At 46.7% G+C, this 26,510-nt stretch overlaps 3 protein-coding genes across 5 annotated transcripts; all 3 read left to right on the plus strand.

Annotated features, from left to right (window-relative positions):
- The first annotated feature begins 1,705 nt into the window (after positions 1 to 1,705).
- On the plus strand, positions 1,706 to 5,822 carry LOC116183335 (lymphocyte antigen 6E-like). Its single transcript, XM_031504188.2, has 3 exons — positions 1,706 to 2,021; positions 4,524 to 4,643; positions 5,407 to 5,822. The coding sequence occupies exons 1-3, from the start codon at positions 1,970 to 1,972 to the stop codon at positions 5,613 to 5,615; spliced, it is 381 nt and encodes a 126-aa protein (XP_031360048.2). The 5' UTR covers positions 1,706 to 1,969; the 3' UTR covers positions 5,616 to 5,822.
- A 2,276-nt stretch (positions 5,823 to 8,098) lies between these two features.
- LOC110475166 (lymphocyte antigen 6E) lies at positions 8,099 to 14,620 on the plus strand. Of its 3 annotated transcripts, none has more exons than XM_021539092.3 (4): positions 8,099 to 8,220; positions 9,153 to 9,479; positions 13,209 to 13,328; positions 14,010 to 14,620. In XM_021539092.3, the coding sequence occupies exons 2-4, from the start codon at positions 9,428 to 9,430 to the stop codon at positions 14,216 to 14,218; spliced, it is 381 nt and encodes a 126-aa protein (XP_021394767.1). In that variant the 5' UTR covers positions 8,099 to 8,220; positions 9,153 to 9,427; the 3' UTR covers positions 14,219 to 14,620. The 3 variants fall into 3 exon arrangements, with proteins under 3 accessions (XP_021394767.1, XP_021394768.1, XP_021394765.1); XM_021539093.3 differs by having other exon boundaries at positions 8,118 to 8,471; XM_021539090.3 differs by having other exon boundaries at positions 8,118 to 8,366.
- Positions 14,621 to 19,263: 4,643 nt separating this feature from the next.
- On the plus strand, positions 19,264 to 25,160 carry LOC116183336 (lymphocyte antigen 6E-like). Its single transcript, XM_031504189.2, has 3 exons — positions 19,264 to 19,315; positions 23,345 to 23,464; positions 24,949 to 25,160. Exons 1-3 carry the CDS (start codon positions 19,264 to 19,266, stop codon positions 25,158 to 25,160), a joined length of 384 nt encoding a protein of 127 aa, XP_031360049.2.
- Positions 25,161 to 26,510: the final 1,350 nt, after the last annotated feature.

The raw sequence follows: 26,510 nt of genomic DNA on the forward strand, positions 1-26,510 counted from the left end.
AATATTAATCTTGTTTATTATTATTATTATTATTATTAACCTCTCCTCTCTCCAATCTATTTAAAAGCTTTCTCACATTCCCACTTCCCACAGCTCATTTCTCACTTGACTTTTTTTCTATTCAGCTGCACTTTGTTTTAACAGCCTCATTTATTTACTGCTCATTTATTTGTTTTAATTCCAAAGCTTTTCTTCTTTCTTGTTGTGGGCTGTGTTCAAGCCTTGTTCCCTCTTCCCGCTGAGAAGCTGCATTTTTCTGCTCGATTGGCTCCGAGATGAGCTGGATTTGGGGTGATAATTCATTTTCATTTTGGGATTTTTGATGGGATGAAAGGGAAGGAAGCCTCATTTTCCATTTTTCCAGCTGACTGAGACAACCCTAGTGTTATACATTAAACAAACATGTGGATTAATACCTGTTTTTTTCCCCCCTGCCTGCTCCACCTCATCCCGTTTCCTGCCTGATGTTTTTCATGCCTGTGTTTATAAAGAATCTTGCTCAGAGAGAATGTTTTTTTTTCCCCAGATTATTTCTGAAATATTGTTGCTGCATTATCTGTCACGTGGGCCTTTCACATCCTCGCTAAAAGATGAAATAGTTCAAAATTCCTGCTCAAGGTCAGACCAGAGAACAGAATGGAAAGCTTGGAACAATGGGGGCTCATCCCCTCCACCCTCTGGACACAGAGACAGAATCACTGAGGGTTGAAGCTGCTGCAGAAAAAAAGGAGGAATTGGGCAAAGGAAAAATAATTAAAAGCAAAAAATTCCTAACAGGGGTTGGGAATGGGTCCAGCTTCCCAGGATTCTGCCTGAGCAGGGCAGGAGTTGGCCTCGCTGATCCTTTTAGGTCCCTCCCAACTAAAGGCATCCCGTGATTCTGTGATTAATTTTGGGGAAAACAAAGAGCACCTGGATGTTCTTTCTTCTGTTCCCACACCATTTGTGACCTTACAAACCTTGACCCTGAGCTCCCCTTGGTCATTTCTCTCTCCAAAGGGTCCTGCCAAGACTTTTTGGGCAGGATTTCTTGCATTTCTCTGCTGTTTTCACTCCCATTTGTAGATTTTTAACTCCTGCAGATGCCTCCACGTGCTTTGTGCCTCTCCTGCAGCCTGAGTCACTTGGCTCTTCTGCGCCCTGAGTCAAGAGGTGGTGTGGGAGCAGAAGGAGGGAGCCCAGAAAGAGTGGAAAGGTCATGGGGGACTGGAAAAACCTGACAGAGTCCAGAGTTGGTCTCCAGGGAGCAACAAACATTGTCACCTGGAAACCCTGGATGGTTCTGGAGCACAGAAGAACAAAACAAAAAGATCAAACCCCCACCCCTGCCTGGACTGTTGGAGCCTCTGAGTGACATCTCCAGGCATAAATAGTGGGGTCAGGGGTGGAACAAGAGGATCTTTAAGGTCCCTTTCAGCCCAAACCTTTCTATGATTCTGTGATTAAAGGAATGATGCTGCTTCCTGCTTAAAACATTTTGCACAAGGGCGATAATTCTGAATGCCTCTGGACAACCCAAAAAATCTTTCCTTGCCTCCTCTCCCACTTCCCAGAGATATTAAGCTCCCATTCCATGGCAGTGAGAAGGGATGGAGGGTGCCAGCAAGCAAGGTGTCACCCCAGCCATGCCCTGACTCACTCCAGGTTTTGTGGCTCAGCCCAAAAAAGGGACTCCCGTGTTTGGATCAGCTCAATTACTCCCCAAAGCAGCAATGCAGACAGGAGCAGGCCTCGGAAAGAAAAGATTTGATGAGAAGGAGAGGTAAAAAAACACATCGCTATCTGCAGCCTCGTAATAGGTCCTTACGCACAAACACACCCAGCACTGATCACATCTTGGGTGCTGCCACTGCCCAAACCTCAAATTATTGCAATCAAATGAAGTCAGGGACGAGGCAGGGCTGGTATAAAACCTTCCTGAGGCACATCTTCCCACACTGCTCCAGCTCCAAGGGCACGAGGACCAACCATGAAGGCTTTTCTGGTGGCCCTGCTGGCTGCAGTCCTGTGTGCCCAGCAAGGTAAGGAGGCTGGGAGAGCCAGAGGAGAGGATAATCAAGGAGATAAATGAGGGACAAAAGGGTTTGGCAGCTTTTGTTGTAGCTGCTGAGGTCTTAGCAGGGTATTCTTGGTGTCAACCATGGTGAGAAATGCTTTGTGTGGTTGAGTGCTCACTCCTGGGTGGGTTCTCTGTCACCTAGAGGAGATGAATTCTGGTTTCTCACACCCTCAGATACCCAGCTCCAACCACACACAGCTGAAGACACACCCTGGAAAATGCTGACAAGGAATCAAGCAGGGCTCAGAGTTTTTGCCCTTGGTTTGATTTTTGTCCCTGAATGAAACCCGAGGAGTTGTTGTGGACTAAAAGCTTGGCTGGTCTTGGCACCATATCTCCTGCCAGCATTTCACTTTATTCTCCACAACTCCAATTAGGTAATGAGGCTGCTGGCAGGTATCGGAAAGCCTCAGAGCTCTTTGCTGCTAAATTGGAAGAGCTGTGAAGTGTATGGAGTGTGTTTGGAATGGGATGCACAACGCTCTGCTCCTTCTTGTCCTCTTTAAAAGGAGGCGCAGCCGTGCCTGGATAATTGTGGGGGAATATCCAGTTGGGAAATCCTGGCTCTGGGCACGGATTTGCCAGCCCGAGGAGCACAATTTGCACCGTTAAGGTTGTTTCTGGCTGCATTTGCAAAACTCCAGCTAATGGAGGGTGGAGGGCAGGAAAAGCTTTAGAGCAGCTCTAATGGCTCGAGCAGTTATTGTTTCCTGGCTGGAAGGGATTTTCCTTGGATCACTTAGGGAGCATCAGCGCTTTCAGCTGCTCTCAGACACGCGCTGAGGACTCAGCTCCATCTGCGGCAGGAAGTGGTTTGGGAAATTTGGCAGAAAAGCAGATCAGGGAGAGCTCCGGGGTCTGTAAATTGCCAGGTCTGGGTTTTGCCTTGCCTGCAGAGGGACAGGAGCCCCCAGCTCGGGCTGGGAAACCTCCAGAGGGGAGGAGGGAGGCTGAAAATTCCCAAAGTGATGGAGAAATAGTGAGAGATGAAGAGGAGAACTTAAATCCAGTTTGCAACAAGGCTGATTTTACCTCCTGCTACAGAGAGCCCCTCAGCTTGCAACACCTGGCACTGGAAAAGAGCAGAGAAATCAGCAAATGATAAAATAATTTGGATTGGAAAGGACCTTAAAGATCACCCAGCTCCACCTCCTGGAACTGGGGGTTCCACACCTTCCACTGTCCCAGGCTGTTTCAAACCCTGCCCAATTTTCCTTGAAGCATCTGGGAAGGTTTCAGAGCAAGCCAGTCCTGTGCTGAGACACCCAGAGCTCCCCAGATCACAGAGGAGAGGCCTTTTTTCCTCCTCCTTTGGGACAGAGACCAAAATTGCTTTCACTTCTCTTTTAAAACTGCCTCTGGAATCATTTAACCAAGTGTCGTGGGCAGACTCAACCTCAGACGAGAGCTTGAATCGAGAATAAACTTTGAAGGGCCACTGAGAGGGGTTTCCTTGCTAAAAACAAGTCTAAGTTTGATTGGAAAGGGTGCTCTGAAAATTAAAAAAAAAAGAAAAATAGCCTTCCTCGGCTGAGAAAATCAGGAAAAACAGAGCCAGGGAAATCTCAGCCTCATGGAGACCCCTCGCTGGTTTGTAATGTTTGTTCACCTTTAACCAAGAGCTCTTCAACCAAGAGCTGGTGACAATGGAGCAGGATTTCCTCGGAGCAGCCCAGCTGCCTCTGTCACCCCTGCCCCAAAATGCGGAGCATTCTTTGGAATTTCGGACAGGAGGGAAGCAATTTCCACTAATTGTGACTACACCTCTGGGGAACGAGAAGGCACATCTGTGTTCTAGTGGCCAGCCTGGAAGTTTGACTCAATTTACTTCAGTTGTGCCCAACAATATCCCACTTTTTTTCCAGCTCTGGGATAGACCTGGCTCAGCACTGAGGAAAAAGCATCATGGAGAACACCCTGTTCCAGGTGCTGATAGGAATAATCCATCCATTGTCCAGGGCAGCCTCTCCCAGGGAACTCCCTTTTCTGTGGTGCCTCAATTTGTCTCTCAGGGGTGTCACTAAGCATTAATTAATTCATGTCTGGGCAGGGTTTTGCAGATGTTGCGTGAAAATATTTAAAACTGACCTCTAGAATTGGGCTGGTTCCTCCTCTCCTTGCCAGGACTTTGCTTTTCAAGGTTGGTTTTCAACAAGGCCAACATAGATCCTGGGGAGGAAAAAAAAAGAATCACCTGAAAATGCTGCCCAGGGTGAAAAATGTAAATATAACCCCTTAAAATCTCCAGTCCAGAAAGAAAACTTGGTTTGCTCTCTCCATTCGTTTTCTCAGTTCCATTAATCAACCTCAAACTTATTTCACTTGCTGGGAAAACTTGTTCACACCAGATTTTTCCCTTTGTATTTTCCAAGGCTTTTGGCACTCTTTTTTTCCCAGGAGGGAATTTTCCCAGGAGGGAATTACTAGGAATCACTAATCACTGTGTTGTGGGTGTTTTTTCCAGCTTCCTCCCTGTTTTGCTACATCTGTGACAACGAACATTCTAACTGGAACTGCATGAAAACCTACAAGTGTGAGGACCATGAGAAATACTGCACGACCACGTACAGCACTACCGGAATTGGTGAGTCCTAGAAAATGGGATTTTTTATTTTTTTTTTCCTTCTAGACACATTGCTGGGCAACTTTTTAAAAGGGAATTGATGGAAATCGGTGGTTTTGTTGGAAAGAAAAGATGATTTTGAGGTTGAAGTGTCTCAATGTGATGAGTGTGAATCCCTCAGTGGTGCTGTGAGGTAGAAGGATCATCTTGTTCCAGGGACACCTCCCACTAGACCAGGTTGCTCCAACCTGGCCTTTGACACTTCCAGGGATGGGGCAGCCACAGATTCTCTGGAAAACCTGTGCCAGGGCCTCAGCACCATGCTGGAACACCCAAATTTCAGGAGCAGCCTCTGTTGTTTGAGCTGAGAAGTTTTGGGATGGAGAATAGGAAAGGGTTGGGTGCCACTAGCATGGTTTTCATAAAATGCATCGGAATTGGAATGCATTGAAAAAATGCACTGGGAATGCATTGGGATTGCTGTCCTATAGGAACCACAGAATCATTTAGGTTGGGGAATACCACAAAGTCTCAAGGCCAGCCTGTGACTGGCCACCACCTGGGCAACCAGATCAGAGATTTTGGCTGGTGTGGGTTTCAATCAAGGAATTCCCAGTGTCCCACATTTGATCCAGGACTCGTGGATTCACACCCAACCCTGTCAAACCCCCCTGAGAGCTTTTATTGCCGTGTGGAAAATTAAGGAATTTGCACATCCCTCTCCTCTGGTCAGCTCTTCCAACAGAATGCTAAATCCCAACTCTCCCACCTCTTCTCCACCCAGGCAAGGACGTGGGACAACGCATCACCAAGAAATGCTCTGTGGACTGTCCCGAGACCAACGTGAACTTCGGGGTGGCCGCTTTTTCCACCAAGTGCTGCAGCACCTCCCTGTGCAACTTCAGCGGCGCCAACAGCATCCGGATCAACTACGCCGTGGTCCTGCTGGGAATCGCGGGAAGTTTGATCTGTGTGCTCAGGGTGGGACTGTGAGCAGGGCTGGCAGGAGATTGTGACCACCCGAGAAGCCACAAGGTATTCCCCAAGTGAGAAACCTCAGCCGAGTGTTTCCAGCAGCGACCCTGTTGTATTCCAAGACATTGCTTCAGATCCCAACATCACACCTATTTTCTCCCCCCACCCCGTTGTTTTGTACTAATTTTTCCCTGGAAAAGCTCTTTTGATAGCACGTGTGTGATAATTGTCAGATAAAATAAAGATTTGTGTTATTCTAGAGTGTGTTTGTTGTAACCGCACCAGGACCAGCCTGAGAAATCAGCTCCGGTTCACATTGAATTCCTCTTTTTAGCACTTGGGAACCTTCTCCAGGCTGCCTTTCCTAACTTTCTTCCATCCAGCAGCTCCAGACACTCCACAGAGCCAGATGTCTCCCAGATCCCTCTGAGATAAGGAAAGGTCAGAGATGTTTGTGTTTTTCCCATTGCAAACAACAATGGGCATTGTCTTGTAGATGCTGACGCAGAACCAGGAATTTTGGTCCTGCAGGAATTTGCACTGGGAAGTTCTCCTGGGATCTCTGCAAGGTGGGTTGCTCCAGCTTTTAAAACAGGTAAAGGTCCCACCCCAAGGTGCTGGAGATGCCCAAGGTAAGGAAAATCCAGCTGGAATCTGTCCTCATGGAAAGGAAAACCCTGTGCCTGCTTGGAGAAGCTGCTGAGTGATTGCCCTGGATTTTCCAGTGGGAAATGGGCAGGAAGAGCCTGGAAGAGGTGATGGTGGCTGAGCTGATTGGGGACGTTTCTGCTCCATCCCTTTCCAGGGTTTCTGCTGCGTTTCCAGGCTTGGGGATGGTGGGGATGGGATGGAGATCCCCTTCAGCTCTTGGAGGAGCAGAACTACAGCTAAAACAGGCAAACAAAATAATCTTGGAGCTGGAGAGTGTGGAAAAGTGCAGCACTGGATTTTGGGAAGGTCTTTGTAGCAGCACCTGGAAAAAAGGCCTCCAGCCCTGTTTTATTTGAGGGGAATCTGGTGCTGGATTTGAGGGGAACCCTGTGTTGGATTTGGGTGGAATCCTGTGCTGGATTTGAGGGGAATCCTGTGCTGGATTTGGGTGGAATCTTGTGCTGGATTTGAGTGGAATCCTGTGCTGGATTTGAGGGGAATCCTGTGCTGGATTTGAGGGGAATCTTGTGCTGGATTTGAGGGGAATCTGGTGCTGGATTTGAGTGGAATCCTGTGCTGGATTTGGGTGGAATCCTGTGCTGGATTTGAGTGGAATCCTGTGCTGGATTTGAGGGGAATCCTACTCCACCAGCACTGCAAATTCCATGTGTTTCCGTGCAACGGTGAAGTGCTGGGTGAAGGCTGTAAAAATGGGATTAGGTTTAGTCATCCTATAAAGATTTAATTTCTGGTCAGGAAGGGTGTTCTGGAATTTATTTCAGTGGGATAACTGAAGTGGAATTGTTGTAGAATTTCTGAGGGGACTATTTCCCCAGAAACTTGGGGCTTTGCATATTTTTTTCAATCACTTTTCCCATCACTTTATGTTAATCACAATCTGTGATTTCTGAGATGCTTCTCAAAGCTTTTGGCCAACTTGAAGTTCCACATTTAGTAACAACATCTGAATTTCACAGCTACTTTTGCATTTCAGCACTTGTTTGATGAAAACTGCATTTTCCCTCCAAAATAAACAATTGTTTGCCCTTCTCATGTGATGATTTCAACCAGGTTTAGAACAAGATAAGCAAAACATTCTCCTCCTTTCCTTCTCCTCTCCACTGTGCCAAGGGAAATAAATTTTTCCACCTCCACCTTCCACCTTCACCTCCAGTTAAATCCTTGTTGCTCTTTACAAAACCATCCTGAATTTCATGAATTCTGAACTCTTGTAAATTGGGATTTTAACTTCTCCTTTGCCTCAGTTCTTCTCGTGTCCTTCCTGCCCTCATGGGCTCCTTTCATTCTGTCACCTGGCCCTGGCAGGGACAAAATATCAGAGGGCCATATGGACCAGCTGGAAGATTTCAGAGCATCTCGTGGAAAAATCTGTCAGGAATCCTGCAATAAAGCCTTCAAGAAATCCATTCTGTCCTTCTCCAAATCTCAGCAGCTTGCAGGAGACAGGAGATATTTTAGGGTTTGGCATGGATGAGATTTTGAGGGAAAAAAAAAAAAAAGCAGTGCATGAGCTGCTATTTCTGAACCTGTCAGGGGATGCTGCTGGAGATAAATCCCGACGTGGGCTGGCTCTGGAATGGAACAGCACCTCCTTGGGACTGGAGCCCTCTGGATAAACCCAAATAAACATGGATTTACCACTAAAAACCCATTAAATCTATTCTGGTTTGGGGAAAATAAAATATTTCGCAATATTTTGCGCTGGCATGGAGGGAGCTTTGTTTTCCTCCTGCTGGGTGCCTTCAGGAGGCCGACGGAGCCAAACCTCACCCTTCCTTGGAGCTTTTCTGGCTAATTGCCACCTCTGCTCCAAATTAGTTCCATGCTCTGCCTATTGGGAAAGCCAAAATTCCCTTAGTCATGCAAGGTTCCAGAGGGACAGTGTTTATAAGTCCGGCTTGGAGGCGCTGGAAAAATTGACATCACTTCAGGAACCCGGCGTGTTTTCCCGGTGAGAGGAGGGCTGGAGGTGGGACACGTCGGAAACATAAAATATTCCATGGGAGTTGGGAATCTGAGTTGGAGAGGAGGAGAAAGGGGATAAAGCAGACGGAGAGCAGCAAGGGCGCTGGCAGAGGATTCGGGGCAGCACCGAGGGTGAGAGGATCCAGCTCGACTTTTCCCGGGATTTTGCCTCTGTTCTGCAACTTAAAGGCAGAAAGGCAACAGTGGGAGGGAAAAACAACAACAACCCCCAAGAAGGTGGGAAGGGTTCTGATTTTATTCATGGAGATTGGATGAAACATGATTTAAAGGGAAAAAAAAAAAAAAAAAAAAGAGGAATAAAGAGAACAATCTGGGAATCCAATGGAATAATCCTGTTTGGCATTTCACAAATTTTCTTTTTCTGAAGACTTAACGAGTTGAGATCATTGACCAGCCAACCCCTTCTTCTCCATTCTTTAATTGCCTTGTGTTTTTCTCCCTGACATTTTTTTAAATGAATTTGTGAAAAATTCCCCAGCTTGTTCCATGCCATGGGAGTGGGTGTTATTTCTATTTTTTTAACTGAAATGGCCATTTTCCTTTGCTCTGTGGAATTTATTTTTTAATAAGATAACATTTTCTCCTCATAAAAAAGATGTCAGAAAAATTTCTGATTTTGAACTTAAAAAGGAGACAGAAAATGATGCCTGGTCCCCTATGAAAAAGAGTGGAAGGATTCTGCTCTTCTGATCTCACTGTCCTGACAATCCTGGGACACACTTGGGAGAAGCCTCCATCCCAAATTCAATTTTAAATTTAAATTCCCTCCATTTCCACATGTGCAAGGACACGATCTTGGAGGATGCAGCCTGCTCTGAGACCTGGAAAAGAAAACCTCATTCTTTTGCAGGGAAAATTGCTTTGTTTTTATGTTTTGCTTTTCCCCCACTTCTCCAGAATTAGAAACCATTTGCAGAGTTCACGTCAGCTGGAGCAGTTGCGTTGTGAAACAACCAGGAAAAGGAGAACTTGTGAGGAAAAACACCCCCCCCCCCCCATTTTATAAAACCCCACCCTTCTCCATACAAGCCCGAGCACGCTGCTCCCAATTATCCATCATCTGACACAGCAGACTCTGGTTATTATCTCTGGATCAAAGCAAGCACTGCAGTGGTATAAAACCTGCCCTGCTCCAGTCCTGCTTGTTTTGGAGGCTCCCAGACCTCTAAAGGATGAAGCTTTTCCTCCTGGTCGTGCTCGGCGTCGCCCTGTGCCCAGAAAGTGGTGAGTCCCGAAAGGATTGGGGAGCCATCCCAAAACTGGGGCATGGATTTGGGTATTCCAGGATTTTACGGTGTGGATGGGGAAGCTGAAGGGTCAGGAAGGAGTTATTCCAGGGGGTTTAACCCCACCTGAAGTTGGAGGGGTGATGAGGAGTGGGGGGTGATTCCAGCCCCTGGGATGGCTCAGTGGCAGCTCCATGGGAATAGGGGCATCCATGAGGGATATCCAGGGCAATATGTGCAGTCAATCTCTGGATTTGTCACTAAAGCCTGATCTATTTATTTTTTTTTAATTGGTTGCACCTCAAACTATCATTTCCTAAATTGGCAGAGATGGTTGAGCCACAGGAAAGTGCAATTCTGGCTCCCAGCTCTTCCCTGTTGCTTCCAGGTGCAACTGTGGCGCTCACAGAATCCCTGAGGTTGGAAAAGACCTCTAAGATCGTAGAGTCTGATCTGTTAGGAAGAATTCCATCATGGAAGGGGTGGTCGAGCATCCAGGCTGCCCAGGGAAGCGGTGGGATCACATCCATGGGAGTATTCAGAAAATCCGTGGATGTGGTGCTCAGAGCCAGGGTTTAGTGCTGAACCTGGGCTCGATGATCCTGGAGGTCTTTCCCAACCTTAATGATTCCATGATTCCCAGCTGATCCCAGGTTTGGGATGGAGATGCAGAGCCCCATTCTCGTTCTGATAATTGTCTGGGGGATTTTTTTTTTTTTGGGAAAGCACTGGGAAGCTGCACCTTAATTTTCCTGGCTGGACTCTGACCACACCTTGTGCTCTGGGTTAGGCAGGGAACGGGAGGTGCAGCCTGGAATATCCCTCAGTTTTCGGGGAATGGTTGATTTCCTCAGCTCGGGGGACTTTTGCCTCTTTGCAAACTGAATTTTTCCCTGCAGGATTTGACCTGCAAATTCCCGGCCATTTTCGTCCTGGACTAACAGATTTTTTTGGGTCCTACTTAGTCTGAGGAGGGAAATATTCCAATTCATGGATTTCACAGTCTTGAAACTTGGAATTGTGCTCAAGCTGAGGATGTTAAGGCAAATAAGAGGATCTTTTCCTGCAGCTTTACTCCCATTTTTTTAAAACATCAAGGAATTCCTTGAGGAATGTTTCTCTTCAGTTAGAGCAGACGTCTTGGTGAGTGTGGAGACATCCAAAGGCAGCCTGGATTAATCAAGTTTTGCATCTGGGGGAAATTAAATTCCCGTCCCCTCTCAGCCCTCGCTGCAACTGAGACCTCAAGAAATTAAATAAAATTAAAGTGTTTTTCTGTAACTTGCCCAAAATTGTCCTCCCTGAGTTCAGGGTGTGCCAGTTTAGGAGCCAATCCCAGAGTTTTGGATTAATTGGTGAGTCAGAAATCTTTGGAGCACAGAGAGAGGTTGAAAAATTGATCCTTGGGTGGTGCTTCCCCCTTCTCCTGCCAAGGAAGCTCCCAGGGCAACTGGAGTCTGAAATAGAAGCTTTGGGAGGTTGGGATGGAACAGGATTTGGGCATGGAACCAGCTCCACCGTTTCCTGCACTGATTCAGGAAGTTTTTCTGGGAATGGGCTTGGATTAAAGTTGCTGCATTTATTAAGGATTAAAGTGAGCTCTGTCTGGAAAATCCAGTTTGGGGACTGAGTGCTTCTGTGAGGAAAGGGTGGTTCCCAGTGGGGTAAAGGTGAAATATTCCATACTATCCCATATTATCCCATATTCCATTCCATATAATAGAATTTAGCATGAGAAAAGAGAATGAAACCAAGCACCTTGGACAGGGACTATCAAAAGGAAGGTCCCAGACTTGGGAAAAAAAAAAAATAATTTGGGGCCTGAAAGGTCAGGACAATATTGAAGGAAAGAGCCGGGTAGGAGAAACGGAGCTTCTGGAGATGGGAATGACCACGATAGGAAGCAAATTGGAAAAGTCTGGATAGGAAGTCAAAGAGAGCCGGGTGCCAAGTCTGAGGCTGTTGGAATGACCATGGGAACGGTGGGAAGTGGGATCTGAGTTGTCTGGTGGCCTCTGCTCGGTGCCAGGTAGTGAGGGACAGCAGAGGAGGAGCAGGGAACGTGAGGGCTGCGGACCACGAGAGGAAAGGCCACGGGAAAGAAGGGGACATTGGCTGGAGTGGGAGAAGAAGGCAGAGTTTCCACACGGGCAGAGGAAGAACAGAGAGCTAAAAGCAAAACAATGATCCTGCAGTCATGGACTGAGGTGGAGCCAGATCTGGGCTAGCAGGACACTCAACTCAAGGAGCCAGTTTGGGCCAGAAGGACTTGTCCAAGGGCAGTGGCGAGGTTGGGACATCGATGACAAAAGCACAAAGAAACCTGGGCAGGGGTGAGGAGTGAGGAAGATGAAGAGCAAGGAAGGCAAAGCTAAAGGACAAAGCTGCTGCAAGAATTAGCTGGGCATTAACTGCCAGTAGCCAGGGATATTCCTGAAATGAGGATGAGTTTAATCCCTGGAGGGTGACATTGCAGCCAGATAAACAGATGAGGAGGAAATTCCCCTTATCATGCAAAGAATCCTTCCCCAAGGATCTCTTTGCTCTCAATGATGCTTCAGCCTCGAGCGCCAGCTGTTCTCATTCCCTGATTGCAGCAAAGCACTTTGCAGATGCAGAGTGTTCCAGATGTGCACATTTTGTGGAGCGAGGAAGTTGTTCCCCCGTGGATGGCTGGACAAAGGAATCCACTGCAGCCAAGGCAGGGATTTGCTGAGCCCGGACTGCCACAGGTCCAAGATTTTCCTCCTGGCACGGGAGAGCTCTGAAAATCAACCCAAATCGTAGAAAGGTTTGGTTTGTAAGGGATCTTAAAAACCATCTCATTTTAGTGTTTGGTATTCAGGATTTATTCTGAACAGTTGCTGCCTTTGAACGTTTGTCTTTTTGTCTTTTTTGTCTATTTTTTTTTTTTTAATTTTGTTGTGTTTTGAAGGTTTTTTTTTTTTTTTTAGTTGTTGGGTTTTTCTGGGGTTTTTTTTTGGGGAGTTTTTTTTTGGTGTTTTTTTTGGTGGGTTTGTTTGGGTTTTTTTGGGGTTTTTTTTGTTTGTTTGTTTTTTTGCACAGCACACGTCCACACCCCATTTAAGACACAGTTTAGACAGCGACAGAAATCCCAACTCAATTTTTTCTGGGGTTTTTTTTGGACGACCCAAGTGAAAGAACCATTCTGATGCCCATGTAGAATAAACCATAGAATTCTGGAATGGTTTGGATTGGAAGGGAACTTAAAGATCATCCAGTTCTTTCTCCCTGCCATGGGCAGGGACACCTTCCACTATCCCAGGTTGCTCCAAGCCTCATCCAGCCTGACCTTGAACACTTCCAGGGATGGGCCAACCACAGATTCCCTGGTCCAATGTCTCCAGTAGCCAGAAACTGAGGCTTAGAGGGGCCAGGTTGGAAAGAAAAGCTTTACACTACAAGTGGTGGGAGATTGGGATTTTCTTCCCAAAAACACAGTGGAAATGCCAGATGTTTTAATGGATTCAAGGAAGAGTCAACCAAACATCCTGAGGGTTCCTAAATGAGCAAACCACAGCTGTGGCAGCAATTTGAGCTTAGTCTGGCTCCTGGAGAGTCCTTGGGAACAAGTTTAGCCCACACAGGAATTTTTTTGCCTGTGGAAACTGGGTTTGACACATCCTCCATCCATCCACTCCCAGTTTTGTGCTCCTAAGGATATTCCCAGAGGCGCCTGAAGGATATTTTTGTGCTTCTTTTGCAGCTTTCTCCCTGACCTGCTTCTCGTGCAAAGATGCAACTTCCAACATCCATTGTCTCAGCACCACCAAATGCTCGGACAATGAGAAGTATTGTCTGACAAGCTACACCACCTCAGGATATGGTGAGTGTGGAGCTTTCCCAAGGCCCTGAGGACAAGGTGGGGCTCGGGTGGGGCTCACAGCTCATCCTCCTCCCACCAGGAGGTACAATGCAGGAATTAATGAGGATTTTAGCATGCAGATAACAAATCCTGGGAAGGTGGGAACTTGGCCTGGGTCTGTTGCAATGTATCGTAAAAATACTTCTGATTAAACTCAGTTAAAATTAAATACTGCTGATTGAACACTCTCAGGACAGGGAGATGCTGGAATAAAAAGAATTATTTTTATTATCCCTGAACAAACTCCTTTGTCTCAACTCCAAGCTGAGGTTTATGTCCATGAGGCGGTGGAAATGGAAAGTGCCGGGTGCTGTGGAAGGAGCAATCCCAAGGCACGGTGCCAAAGTCTTGCAGTCTCACACTGTACAAATAAATCCCAAATTCTTGCCCTCAGCTGGCCCTGAAACCAGCAAAGGATTTGTAAGGCCTGGAGAGGGTGTCCATAGGTCACACATACACAAACAATGATGGAATGTGATGAAACCCAAGGGAAAACCCAACGGCACCGAGCGCAGAATAACAAATTCCCCACGGGATTGCGCAGCCAGGCTACGAAACCAAAAAAAAAAAAAAACAAAACCAACAAAAAACTGAGATGAAAATCTGAACTTTTCCTGCTGTTTTGTCTCCCTCCCACTCCAGGCAATGACCGGAACCAGCGAATCACCAAGAAATGTTCTGCATTTTGCCCAACCATTGACCTGAACATCGGCATAGCTGGAGTCGCCACCAGCTGCTGTGAGACCTCCCTGTGCAACATCAGTGGGGCCAGCAGCGTGAAAACCAGTTCCACCATCCTCACCCTGGGGGTCCTGGCCAGTCTCGCCTGCATCCTCAGGATGGGTTTCTGAGGGGTTCTGGGGAAAATGAGCCGCTTGGCTTCGCATGGCATGGTTCAAGCTGCGGTCCATCCGGTGGGAATGCTGCCCCGTGCCTCCTACCTGGAAGGTCGCCTCCCATCAGGAGGTATTTTTTGCTCTTTCCATGCTCTGATGACAACACAAAATGATGTTTGGGAGAGAAAGGGGTAAAATGGAGCCCTGCACATGCAGAATGGCCCCATGTGGCCACCATCTCTCCTACTCCTGGCATTTATAACTCCGTGCATTTTTTGCCTTTCATTTTACCCCCGCCATTCTCTCATGCCAATTTCTTTTCCCATTTTCCATCCTGCATCATTTTGCTCCGAGAAAGCCTTTAATATTCCAGTTGTTAAACAGAAACTGGGCACAATAAAGTGTTATTTTATTCAATTGTGTGGCTGTGTGGAGTGGCACACTGGGCGTAGCTGCTGGATGTATCCGTGTTATGGGATAAAAGCGGAGGCGTTCGCCTGCAAGTTGAACGGGAATAATGCTGAAATATATTAAAATTATTTTGCATTCACTTCAGGAAGCCTCTTCCTAGATTTTATTTTTTTCTGCACTGGCAGAAATGGCATTTTTGTGACTCCATTTTGGAATAAACTGAATTCTATTTAAATTCCTTTCAGTTCCTCTCCTGGATCAGCTGCCTGGAAGGAAACAGCTCTTTAGCTCTCTAGGAAACAGAGGGGACAAGGCAGGAAAGGGATCTGGAGCATTTTCTTTAAACTGGTTTAAGATCTCCCAGTGGAAATTCCTTTAGAAACATTACGATTATTTAGGAAAGGGAGAAAAGTATCTTGCACCGTGTTTTAAGGAAAATCGTAGGAAAAGACAGATGGTTTGTGGAAAGAAACCTGGAATTTTTCAGACTCATCTATGAAAAAATATTAACACTGCAAATAAACCTTATATATTTGCTCATCAAGTTAAAATTGAAGGGACTCATTACCCTGCTCTGACCTTCCTTGTGGATGATCTTAGGAATGAGGGGTTCGCTCCCCGCAGCCTTTCCATGGAGGCTGAACTGCTTTCTCCTGGGAGTAAGCTCTCCACAAGGATCATCCCAAGGAAGATCTCCCAGGGAAACCAACCCGGTGAAGCTCACCCAACTGGTTTTCTCTCCCTAGGCTCCTTGCACAGCTCCATTTGACAGGCATTTTCTGGGATTAGAGGAACAACAACGCTCGGGAACAGCCTCATCTTTGTTCTTTACAACAGCTTTGCAGAGGAAACGTGGGCTCATGGCTCCAGCTCATCCCGATCTGCTCTTGCACCTTCCTCTCATCCACGTCCAGCTCTGCATTCCCTGCTTGTTTGCTCTCCCAGATTTCCTCATTGGCTTCTTCCTCCAGTCTTACTCTGGGTTTTTCCATCCAAACTCTATTTCCTTGCCTCAACACATTGTTCTCTCCCTGGTGTAAATGCAAGGTTGGCCAAGGATACTTTGATTTTGGCCATCAGCCTCCCCATTCTCACCACGGATTTTATTGCCTTTCCCAGCTGAGCTGGCTCCATCCACCTGCGTGATTTATTGTCCTCACCCTGTGTCCCTTCCTGGCAAATTTAGGGATACTCGAGTGACACAGATCCAAAAACCTCCAAACAAGTCAACTCTGTGACCTTGGCAGGCCATATTCTGCTCCACACCCCTCTCCTTACATGGTGACAACTGGAATATTTGGAATAATCTTCATCCATCCTGTGCCATCCACAAGTTTAGGATTCCTTAGGAACAATGGCTGGCACGGGGAAAGGCCAGGATGGGGCTGGTGCAGCCTCAGGTCTTGTTCTGCTCAGCTTGGGAGTCCAGACCTGCCCTTGGCAGCCAGGTTCAAAATAAAGGTCATGTCTCGACCTGCCTGAACTTGGCAGGTGCCTCTGTTTTGGGATCAGAAGGATCCTGGCATGGAAAAGGGGACGGAAGCATGTGGGACACCCCTGGAGAAGTTACAGACAGCTCTGGGAATCCAGAAGTGCCATCCCTAAGGAAACAGCTCTGTCCTGGCTGGCTCCTTCTTGCCTAATTTCCCCCTGGCCCCATTGTTTTTTTCCCTAGTGCCCAACAAAACGCATCCAAAGCTGACCCACATCCCAAAGCCTTTATCTGGAGGCGGGAGCAACTTCCCTGGGGCACAGGAGGCCCTAAAAACATGAGAGCTCCCCTGGTGAACCCTCCCCTTGGAATGTTGTGTAAGAGGAGACTCTGCCAGCCTTCCCCAGAAATCCTGATTGACGCCTCCCACGCAGGTGCTGCTCCCGAATTCCACATCCTTCCATCACTCCGGGTTTCTGGTGCCTCCCATGGCTGCACACTCCTCACATGGCAGCGCTGAGCTGCCCCATGAGCAGAGACATCTGTGATGCCTGCAGGGCTTTTGGGAAGGAGACGGGAGTCTCGTTCCAGTAGCTGGGATTGATCCTGGGAGGTAACTGCCTCTCTCTCCCTGTGGATTATATAAAAGTCATTTTTCAGAGCACTGAGTCACTGCACCAGGACCTGGATCAGCCAAGGAAGCCTTTCCCCGCCTAAACGAGGCATCTGCAGGAGGTGCTTTAACTCTGGCCCTTCTTTTCCCTCTCTCAGGGTTTTCCCACCATTGGTTTTGATGGATTTATGCTGCCTGCTGCTCTCTTTGAATAATTCCTGCCTTTCCCCCCACAACATGAAATTTCTCCCTCTTTTCACTGTTTATTTGCCTTGATGCCAAAGCAAGAGGCAGGATGGATGCAAGAGATCAAAGCAACACCCTCCGTGGGTCTAAAAATCTTCTGGAATCCATGGAAAGGGACAAAAGCAACCCTTTTTCCAAAGCTGACTGCTGCTTTCTTGTCACGGAGCCAACCCATGGCTCCAATTTGAGTCCATTGCCAACTCATGGCTCCAATTTGATCAACTTCAATTTTCTTGTATGGATAATGATAAGATTACTCCAGAGAGGTGACTCATCTTCCTCAATCTTACTCCTCACTTGGTGTTCCTGCTCCAGGCCCCCCCTTCCAGGCTGTGATCCGTGGCTGCAGGAGACAGCCTCTCCATGCTGGATCCTTGAGTGATGCCTCTGAGTGCTTTTGAGTTTTGTAATCTGCCCTGTTGGGAAATAAATCTCTTTTCCATGCTCTCCATGCACTGGGAAGGGGGAACGCTCCAGCATTCCAAGGTACCTTAGAACCACAGTACTAAGGAAGACATTCATGTCCTGGAGACAGCTCCCGGAAAACTCAGAAAAATCCCATTTCCCACTCAAATTTCACTCCTTAGTACATATTTGTTGGATGTGCTGGGGATGTTTCAGCCACAGTACTCCTTCAAAGTCAAGGTGAAAATCAAAATTGAAGTTAAAGTCGAAGTTCAAGTCAAAGTCTAAGATAAAGTTGACTTGTGCTTATCCTATTCCCAGAAGATTCATGTGGGAATAAAATGGATGTTGGAAAAGTCAACCAAGCCAGGTTGGATGGGGCCTGGAGCAACCTAAGAGAGTAGAAGGTGTCCCTGCCCGTGGCATGAAGTGATTTTTAAGGTCCAAGGTGGTTTTGAAGGTCCCTTCCTACCAACCCAATCTGTGATTCTATGGAAATCAACAGGAGCTGGGATATGGAAGGAGAAAGGAATAAACACAACAAGTCTGTGGGATAAAAAAGACCAAAAATATGGGAGAAAAAAATGGTTTTTTCAGTCTCACTGCAAAATGCCAGCAAGGAGCCACACCCACTAACGAGGGAGAAAAACCTGTTTATAAAACACTGGGGCAAAGGACCAAGTTGTCCTGCGTGAAGCACAAGGCTCGGTGTGATCATCACCACATCCCCGCTGACCTCACCGACCTCCAAAACCCAGGGAATGTCTGTTTGGACACGGGGCTTGAACAACTCTGGAATTCACCACCTGATGGCATCATTCCGGGAGCAGATCAGGAGGGCCTGAAAAAAGTCAGAAAATCACACGGATCGGGAAATCATCCAGTGTTGGAATGATTCACGTTAGAAACAGACAAAAATACCCTGCTGGTGGCTACATGCAGGGAATTGCCAGTTAAGTTATTCCCTAATTGCCAGAAAAAGCAGGGTTTGACAATATTTTCTTTCTGTGGTCCAGGACTAATCTTGTTTTAGAGGAAGCTCTGTGGATGTGGCAGCTCGAGCACCTACAAGATGCATCTTGAATGAGGGTCTCTATCCCAGACTGTCAGGATCGGATTTTAAGGAATTCAGGGGAGAGGAACAACACAGAGGAATAAAAGCAAAAGGATTGATTTAAGAGCAGACATTTGAGAAAATGACACTTTGAGGGATGGCTCTTTCCAAATTTGTGGGCTTGGAAATGGAGGTCCTGATTTCCAGAAACTGTTGGGCGTGGAGAAGAGCAGCTCCTCTACAGAATCCCTGGATAGCAGTAAAAAAGCCATTAAGTCAAAATTGTACAAGGTATTTGAGGATCACAAGCAGAAAAAACAACAAGCAGAGGGATTAACCAGAGGAAAATTGATAAAGAAATGAAGACTGACATGAAAATGTGAGGAAAATCTTCTGTTTAACCAACCATTAGCTAATTTAATTAGGTGTAAAACACACTGATTTTGAGGTAAACCAGCTTAGGCCAGCTAGAGGCTGGTGCTGTTGAATAATTAAAGCAAATGAATGGTACAAACCCTGGAGCATCACGTGCTGTCTAGGCAAAGGGACTAAAAAAATTAATTCCTAGGACAATCTTCCCGTGCCTCCGGGCTCTGCTTTCATCAGAGCAGTGGCTCTGGAAGGAAGGGAAGGAAGAAATTCAGAGGAGGAGAGAGCAGATCCTGACTTCCCATCACTCACACGACCGGAAGAGCAAGAAATGTGTGGCTGAAAGGGCTTTTCCCCAAGGTGCCAGCCCGTTCCAAGGGCTCTGGTGTGGAAAACTCCCACATGAACACTCCACACCCTCGGGTTGATTTCATGTCCACCTGGAACCTGTAAAACTGCTGCTCTTGGGCTGGGGTATAAAACCTTCCCTCCAAACAGCTTCCCAGACCTGCTGGGAGGATCTGCTGGAGATGAGGGCTCCTCTTGTCACCTTGCTGGCTGCTGTGCTCTGTGTGGAACAAGGTGAGCCTCTCGTGCTGCTCCTACTTGAGACAAGGATTGGGGGGAAGGTGGTGACAGTTTTCCTGGTGGCAAAACTCCAGAGGGCTGTCACCAACTTTGCAGTGTTGTGGTGGTGTCACCAAGGTCCTTTTGCACCTCAATCAGTGATTTTGATGCAGAAGTGAGAATCTGGTGAATTGATTCTCCTTTCCAGAGCTGGAGCTCTGGTGGTGTTGGATGCCAGGTTAAATCCACACTGTGGTCCTTGGGATCTTCCAAAAGGAGGCAAGCTGGAAGTGATAGAAAGCATAACAAAATGGGTTTTTTTTCCTTAATAATTTCTGGGTTTGAGTATTTTAGAGACTTTTCTGTCCTGCTGCTTTCTCCCTTGTAGTGGTTTGCCACGTGTCTTCCGAGGAAATGCAACACTGGGAATTTTTGTAGATTAAATCAGCAGCAGAGGTGACAGAACTTTTCATGTGAAAGGCATCCCGCTCCAAAAGGGAAGGCTGAGTGCTGTCCTCCTTCTGGGAGTGAGACATACACGTTGCTCCATCGCTCCTGGCGTGTGGGAATGATGACCAGAGTGCCAAAATTTCCCCCACACCTGATGGTTTCCCAGAAACCATGATACGAATCTGGTTGAGAAAGAGGCATCTAATGAATCAATTATCACTGATGTATCAACCCCCTACTCCTACATCCTTTGGAATGGTTCTCCAGCGTGCCTGGAAGAGCAGGACCTTTGGCCAGTTTGGGGTGTGGGAAAAGGACTGTTCAATTATTTTAAAAAAAATTGATTTAGTGCCCACAATTCCTGATTGAAGCAACGTGAACAGAAGAGGAGAATTTTCAAAGGCAACGTTCTCAGCGTGACCCAGGATGAATTGGAAAGCTCACAGAGGTCCAGGATCACAGGTTCATGGTGGGATTCCTTACTGCTGGCATTTGATTTGGCAGCAGATTCCCAGTGGATTTAAGGACAGGCTTTTACACAGCACCTTTCTGTGGCGCAGCCCAGATCCAGAATAAGAGATTGGATCTTTCTGGCCTAAAACTGGGACAAAGGAAAATGTGGAAACTGGCATTTGATCATTCTCAGGTATCCTGGGTCTCATCTGAGACCCTAGTGACCAAATTTTGGTCAAAACTCTCGATCTCTCAGCCGACCAAAGAGGGTCTATCACCTTTTCAACCCCTAATCTCAGTGTTTTGTGAATTTTGAGTCCAGCAAAAATCATAAAAGGTCTTGATCCTTTTCACAGGATCACATTAAGGGTGCAAAAGACCTCTAAGATCATCAAGTCCTCGCTGAAGTGTTGGACAAGACCAGGCAGATATTTGCTTAAGGTGTCCCTGAAAGTTTCCAGCAAGGAAGATTCCACAGCCTGGAATTGCTCAGAGACTCCCATTGCTTTATGAATTTAGTTTTAATATCTCTTAGCCTCTGTTTTTGTTCTATTCTCCCATATTTCCACCACGGGACACATAAAATATTTTATTACTTTCTTCTTTGCTGCATCTTTTTTTCTTGCACGAGGAAGATTCCTGCGGCTTTCCTCAGCATATTCTCATTGTCTACAGACAAACCAAACCCTTCCAACCTTTTTGACAGGGTCACATTTCCATAATCTCTGACCTTCTCTCCTCCCTCTCCTCTGGTCCCTCTCCAAATGCTCTGAATTTTTGGAAGCGCTGCGGAGAGATTTGGGCATGGGGCTCCAGCTGAGGCCCTGCCAGGGTGGAAAGGCCACTTTGTGTATCTTGCACATGACATTTCTGCCCGTGTCCCCTTGGGTGACGCCAGTTTCCGTGGCTGGAATGCGACACTGTTGACTCCTGCTGTTGTCACTGTGGTTCTGAATCGTAACTGAAGCAATTATTTGTCACCCTATATTCAAGTGTCTAAGTTTTATCTATTGTAATTTATTTCTCTTTACTTAATTGCATCCACACTCCTTTTTCACTCTTTTATTGCATCCATTTGTCAAAATCACTTAAAGCCATGGGATGGTTTGGGTTGAAAGGGAGCTTCAAAATCATCTCATCCCACCCTCTCCCGTGGTCAGGGACACCTCTCATTATCTCAGGATGCTCCAAGCCCTCTCCAACCTGGCTTGGACACTTCCAGGGATGGGGCAGCCATCCCTGGGAAACCTGTGCCAGAGCCTCAGCACCCACACAGGGAAGAATTCCTTCCACTGCTCTAGTTGGTTTGACAAATATTCCTGGGGAAAATACCCTCTGAAGGTGTTTTCATGCCTGGCTTTGCACCCATTCCCTGGAATTTTTAGCAGCTCATGTTTCCTGGGCTTGCTCGAGGACATCATCCAAAGCTGTGCCAAAAACTCCGTAAAACCTCCTCGAATCTCCTCTACTCAGCACATGAAAATTCAATAATTCAACTTCTTGTAGAGGAGAATGATGCAAAAAAAGTGGCACAAGATCAACAGTTGGGGAATTTTTTCCTTCCTTTCTATCAGAAACTTCTCATTTTATGGTGTGACCTCTGCTGTCCTTCTACTTTCTCACTGCCAACTTCTTATCGGGTAAAAGTGTGCTCACAGGGACATGTCCTTTAGTTGTTTTTGCCCTTTCCAAAGTGACAGACTGGCCCCAGACATAGCAGGAACTCAGCCAGCATTTGGCTTTGTTTCCCCTCAAAAAATAAGCTTTGTTTTTAAAAGAACTCAATCACAAAACCCCACAGTCTGCTCTGGGTGATTTCACGAGCTCTGAACTCAACCACCACTATTAAACCTTTCCATCTGCCCCACTGGGGAGTGCTCTGCATGTATTTTTAGGGTGTTTTATCACCCAGACTCTGTTTTTGCTCCTCATCATGATGTCTCAGGTTTCAGCTTTTATATTTTTCAGATTCTGGGCTGCTTTAGTGTGCGAGTCTGAGCTTCATGTTAGGGGATGGTGAGCTCTCTTCATGGAGCAGGGAGAAAAAACCAATTCATTCTCTAGCTGGGGATGAAGGATAAATGATCCAAATCTCAGGTCTAGAAGCATAAACAAAGGTGGACTGAAGAGAGAAAAACAAGAAGGATGGGACTTCATGGGCTAAATCTGTAACTGGACAATTAACTCCAATATGCTAATGGATCAGAACTTATCAAAGTGAGAGACCCCATGACTGGTCGTGCATTTTGTGACCATTTTGGGTTCATCTTGGGTGTAGTTCTGGGGCATCCATTCAGGCCTTTTAATAAATCCCTACTTTATTCTTTAGCTCTGTCTAGTCTGTTCTAGGTCAGCCTTCACAAGGCATCACTTCCTCTTATTTCCTACTTTCCAGAGGTCTGGCCTACCACATTCTGGTTTTGAGGGCAGGCACAGACATTCTCGGCAGGAAACACAACTCATCGCTGCGTGACCTTCCTGCCAATCATCTGCCACTGCTGCAGATGTAGGAATTATCTCACCAAATCTGCCTTTAGCACTTAAACTAAACTTTTGGTTAAGATTTTCCATCTGTTCCCGATTTTATGTTAAAACCAGGAGTTTGATAGAGCATCTGAGGGCACTCACCAGACCTCCTGCAACTGAGGTTAGGCCAGTTCAGTGACGTTCAAGCACAAAAAAAAGAGATGTGACAGCAGTCTCTGAGCCAGATGAAAGAGAAGTAGGACACTGGGCATTGTCCACCTCGAAGCGCTACGGAAATCTTTAAATTCTCCCTGCCAAGCCTTGCCCAGGAGAAACCCTGAGCAGTAATTGGCAATTCCCATGGCCGAGCCCTCAGGACCGAGCTGCTGTGGCTCAGCAATAATCTCCTTCATAAAAGCTCCCAAATCCTTGAATTCTACTCACATCTCCTGCTCCCAGGGATTGCAAACAGATCGATAACACTTCTCAGCCTGAGCCAGAGGAGACAGAGAGGGATTTAGCGCTGCTGCCATGGGTCAGGGGATAAAGAAAGCCGCTGGTCATTCCCACAGAAACATTCCTCAGGCTGTAACGAGGGAAATGGAGATCTCTGCACTGGAACTTTTGTGGTTTTTAAACCTTGTAATGTGTTTTTTCCTGTTTTTCCCCCCCTAGTTTATCCATTCATGTGCTACACCTGCCAAGAACAGGAGTCCAACAAGGACTGTTTGACCATTTCCATGTGTGCCGAGGAGGACAAACACTGTGTGACCATCCGGAAGGACGTTGCGACAAGTAGGTTTGGGAACAACACCTTGTTTGTTTTGTAGGAGAGCAGCCCCAGGAATGGGATTTCATCCCAGTACGGGAACAGCAGGCCTTGGTGACCAACTTTTAGGAGACACTGATCTTGTGGCTGCTGCAGTGTCCAGACACACTTGATGCTCCTGCTGGAAATTGGGGAAATGATGAGGACACACAGAGCAGCACCAGGGAGTGAATTCCCACCTGGAGCTGTGCGTGTTTCACTCCCAGAACTGTTTTGAGACATGTTTTGGCCAAACCTCACCGTGGCTGACTCCCTGTGCCAAGCACAACCCTTCAGGTCTGTCCTGGGGGCTCTGTGCCCTCAAAGACCTTCACGTGCTCTTGTCCCATATCTCAGGTCCTGCAGAACATTCCCCCTGTGTTTCTGCTGTAGGAAAAACCATCCCAGTGGGAATAACCCAGCCTGAGCATCACTTCAGGCAGCTGGAGCTGAGAGCCACAGGTGCTAATTCCAAGTTAGGATTGACAAAATTTAAAAATGTGGAGCCTAGAGAAGTCCTGGTTGGACTTGATGATCTTAAAGGCCTTTTCCAGCCTTAACAATTCTAGGATCCTATGGCACTGTGGCTGCCCATCCCTGGAAATGTCCAAGGCCAGGCTGGATGGGGCTCTGAGCAACGTAGTCTGGTGGGAGGTGTCCCTGCCTGTTGGATTATTCCTGACTTTTATAGAAACAGGGCAACTGAGAGGCATTTTAAAAGACTTTATTCCATTATCAGCCTCGTAGGAGGGTGAGACATTAGAGATGTAAAACTCAGCGCCATTCTAAGAGAAGCCAACACACTTCTTGGTTACAATACTTTATAAATGTTTTCTAGCCTATTAGCTTTTGCCACACAATGCTGCTGTTACTTTTAACATCAATCACTTATATTTTTACCCCACGTGGTCCTGCTGCAATGCATCTTTCACAGTTCTAATTCCCTAGAATACCTGGGTTTTTTTGGTTTTTTTTTACAAGCCCATATTTTGAAACCTGTTGTAACTTGTTCCTAGCTCAATCTTTTTCTCAACAATGTCATCTGTGTCCCATGGCCTTCCTAAGTCAGCACACCTCATCTCGGTGTTTGCATACACATGTACAAGGCTGTGTGAGCTTTCAGTTAGTTTTGAGAATTCATTACAAATTCATTTCTCACATCTCGTCCCGTTTTTTGGATTGTAAACACTTTTTTGATGGTGTTCGTCATTTGTTGTACACAGTGAAGTATACAAGTATACAACTCATTACAAATCCATTTCTCACATCAGCCCATGGATGATTTTTAAGGTCCCTTCCAACCCAAGCCATTCTATGATTCTGTGATTAATTCCATGAAATTTGCCTTGAGGATTAGTGCCTGGCCTTCCTTTACTCACCAAAACAGATTTAACCACAAAAATACTTAAACAATTATTTTTCATCCCCCTTTTTCCCCTTTTCTCCCCCACTTTTTTTTTCCCTGCACTAGAGCCCAACAAGCCTAAATACGTCATCTCCAAGATGTGCTCTCCAACGTGTCCAGCAACAGGTCAGCAACAACCCCAAAGCTCCCAGAATGTTTCCTGCTGTGAGAAACCCCTGTGCAACGTGAATGGAGTCAGCAGCAGGCAAAGCAGCCAGGGAGTGATGTCCCTGGGTGTCCTGGCCGGCCTCACTTACATCTTTGCATACGGATTGTGATGGGTTTGGCAGAGCTCCCCGTGACGGCTGAAATAAAAGTGTTGTTCTAGGATAATTTTCCACTCTCAAAGATTTGTGTTTTGTGGTTGAGCTTCCCCCTGGGATTTTTGAGAGAGCCTGGATAAGTCAGGTGCTGAACTCCCATTGATTTCCTGAGCCTGCTTGAATCCAAAGTGTCCCCAGACATCCAACTCACCTAAGAAAACATACAGAAAATGGCCTTTTTGACATGTTCAAGCTTCAAATCATTATTGCTCCGAGCAGATCCTTGAAGGCATAGTTTTGTCTCTCACTTTCAAAGCTCTGCAAGGAATAACACCCCACCTGCCAGAAACACAGGGAATGGCTCCACAGTTGTGTCAGCAAAGGGGATGATCGGTGAATTTGTTCACAGTGAGCAAGGTTATCAAACATCTGTTTACAAACAAGCAGCTGGAAGTAAAGCTGATTTGTGGCAGTGCTGTGGACACTTCTCCAGCCTTGCTGGGGAGCAATTTCTGGCTCCTCAGGGTCTTTCCTCCCATTCCCATTTTGAAATGAGCTTCTCTCATCAGACAAAAGAGGGAAAGGCAGGGAAGGAAATATGTGGCTGAGAGAGGAAAGGCAGTGGAAAGGTGAGAGAGAGAAGGGAAGGAATGGGGGGCAGCCTGCTGAGCTGGGAGCTGCTCTCACACTGCCTCCTCATGGACCTCATCCAGCTGGAAAAAGGCATCCCCATATCTATTCCCCTCTTTTTTTTTTTTATTCCCAGGGCCAAAACAACCTCACACAGCTGTCACCAATCCCTGCCATTCAGAGGCTGTGAGAGGCTTTCCACAGACCCACGTTCCTGGCAGAGAAACCATGGATTGTGTTGAGCTTTGTTTGGTTTTGCCCTCCACGCTCTCTGCTCCCTCCTGTCCCCGCGGGAGCTGCAGCTGAGGGGAGACAGAAAAGCTCTGTCGGAGGCCTGGGGAGTGTCACAGAGAAGAAGAAGGGCAGCTAGCCAGGGACTCACACAAACAGCTCAGAGCTTCTTGGGGTCACAGCCCCAGCTGCAAGCTCCCATTCCTGGAAAACACACAGAAAACAACAACAACAACAACAAAAAAAAAAAAAAAAAAAAAAAAAAAAAAAAAAAAAAAGAGAGAGAAAAGGAAAAGCTGGCAGCATCCCTCGCTCAGCTGTGTCCTGGGAGAAACCAGAGCTGCTCCAAACAATTGAAGGGTGTCGGGGTTTTTTTGTTGTGTTTGATGGTTAAATGAGATCTTTGCTTTCTCTGAAGCACTCCCCTGGAGCTCTGCTGGGTTTTGGTCGCACATGTAGATTTATGAGGCATTTCGCAGTGCCTGGATTTCAGAGCCACTGGTT

Source organism: Lonchura striata, chromosome 1 (assembly GCF_046129695.1).
Source record: "Lonchura striata isolate bLonStr1 chromosome 1, bLonStr1.mat, whole genome shotgun sequence".
Taxonomy (NCBI): Eukaryota; Metazoa; Chordata; class Aves; order Passeriformes; family Estrildidae; genus Lonchura; species Lonchura striata.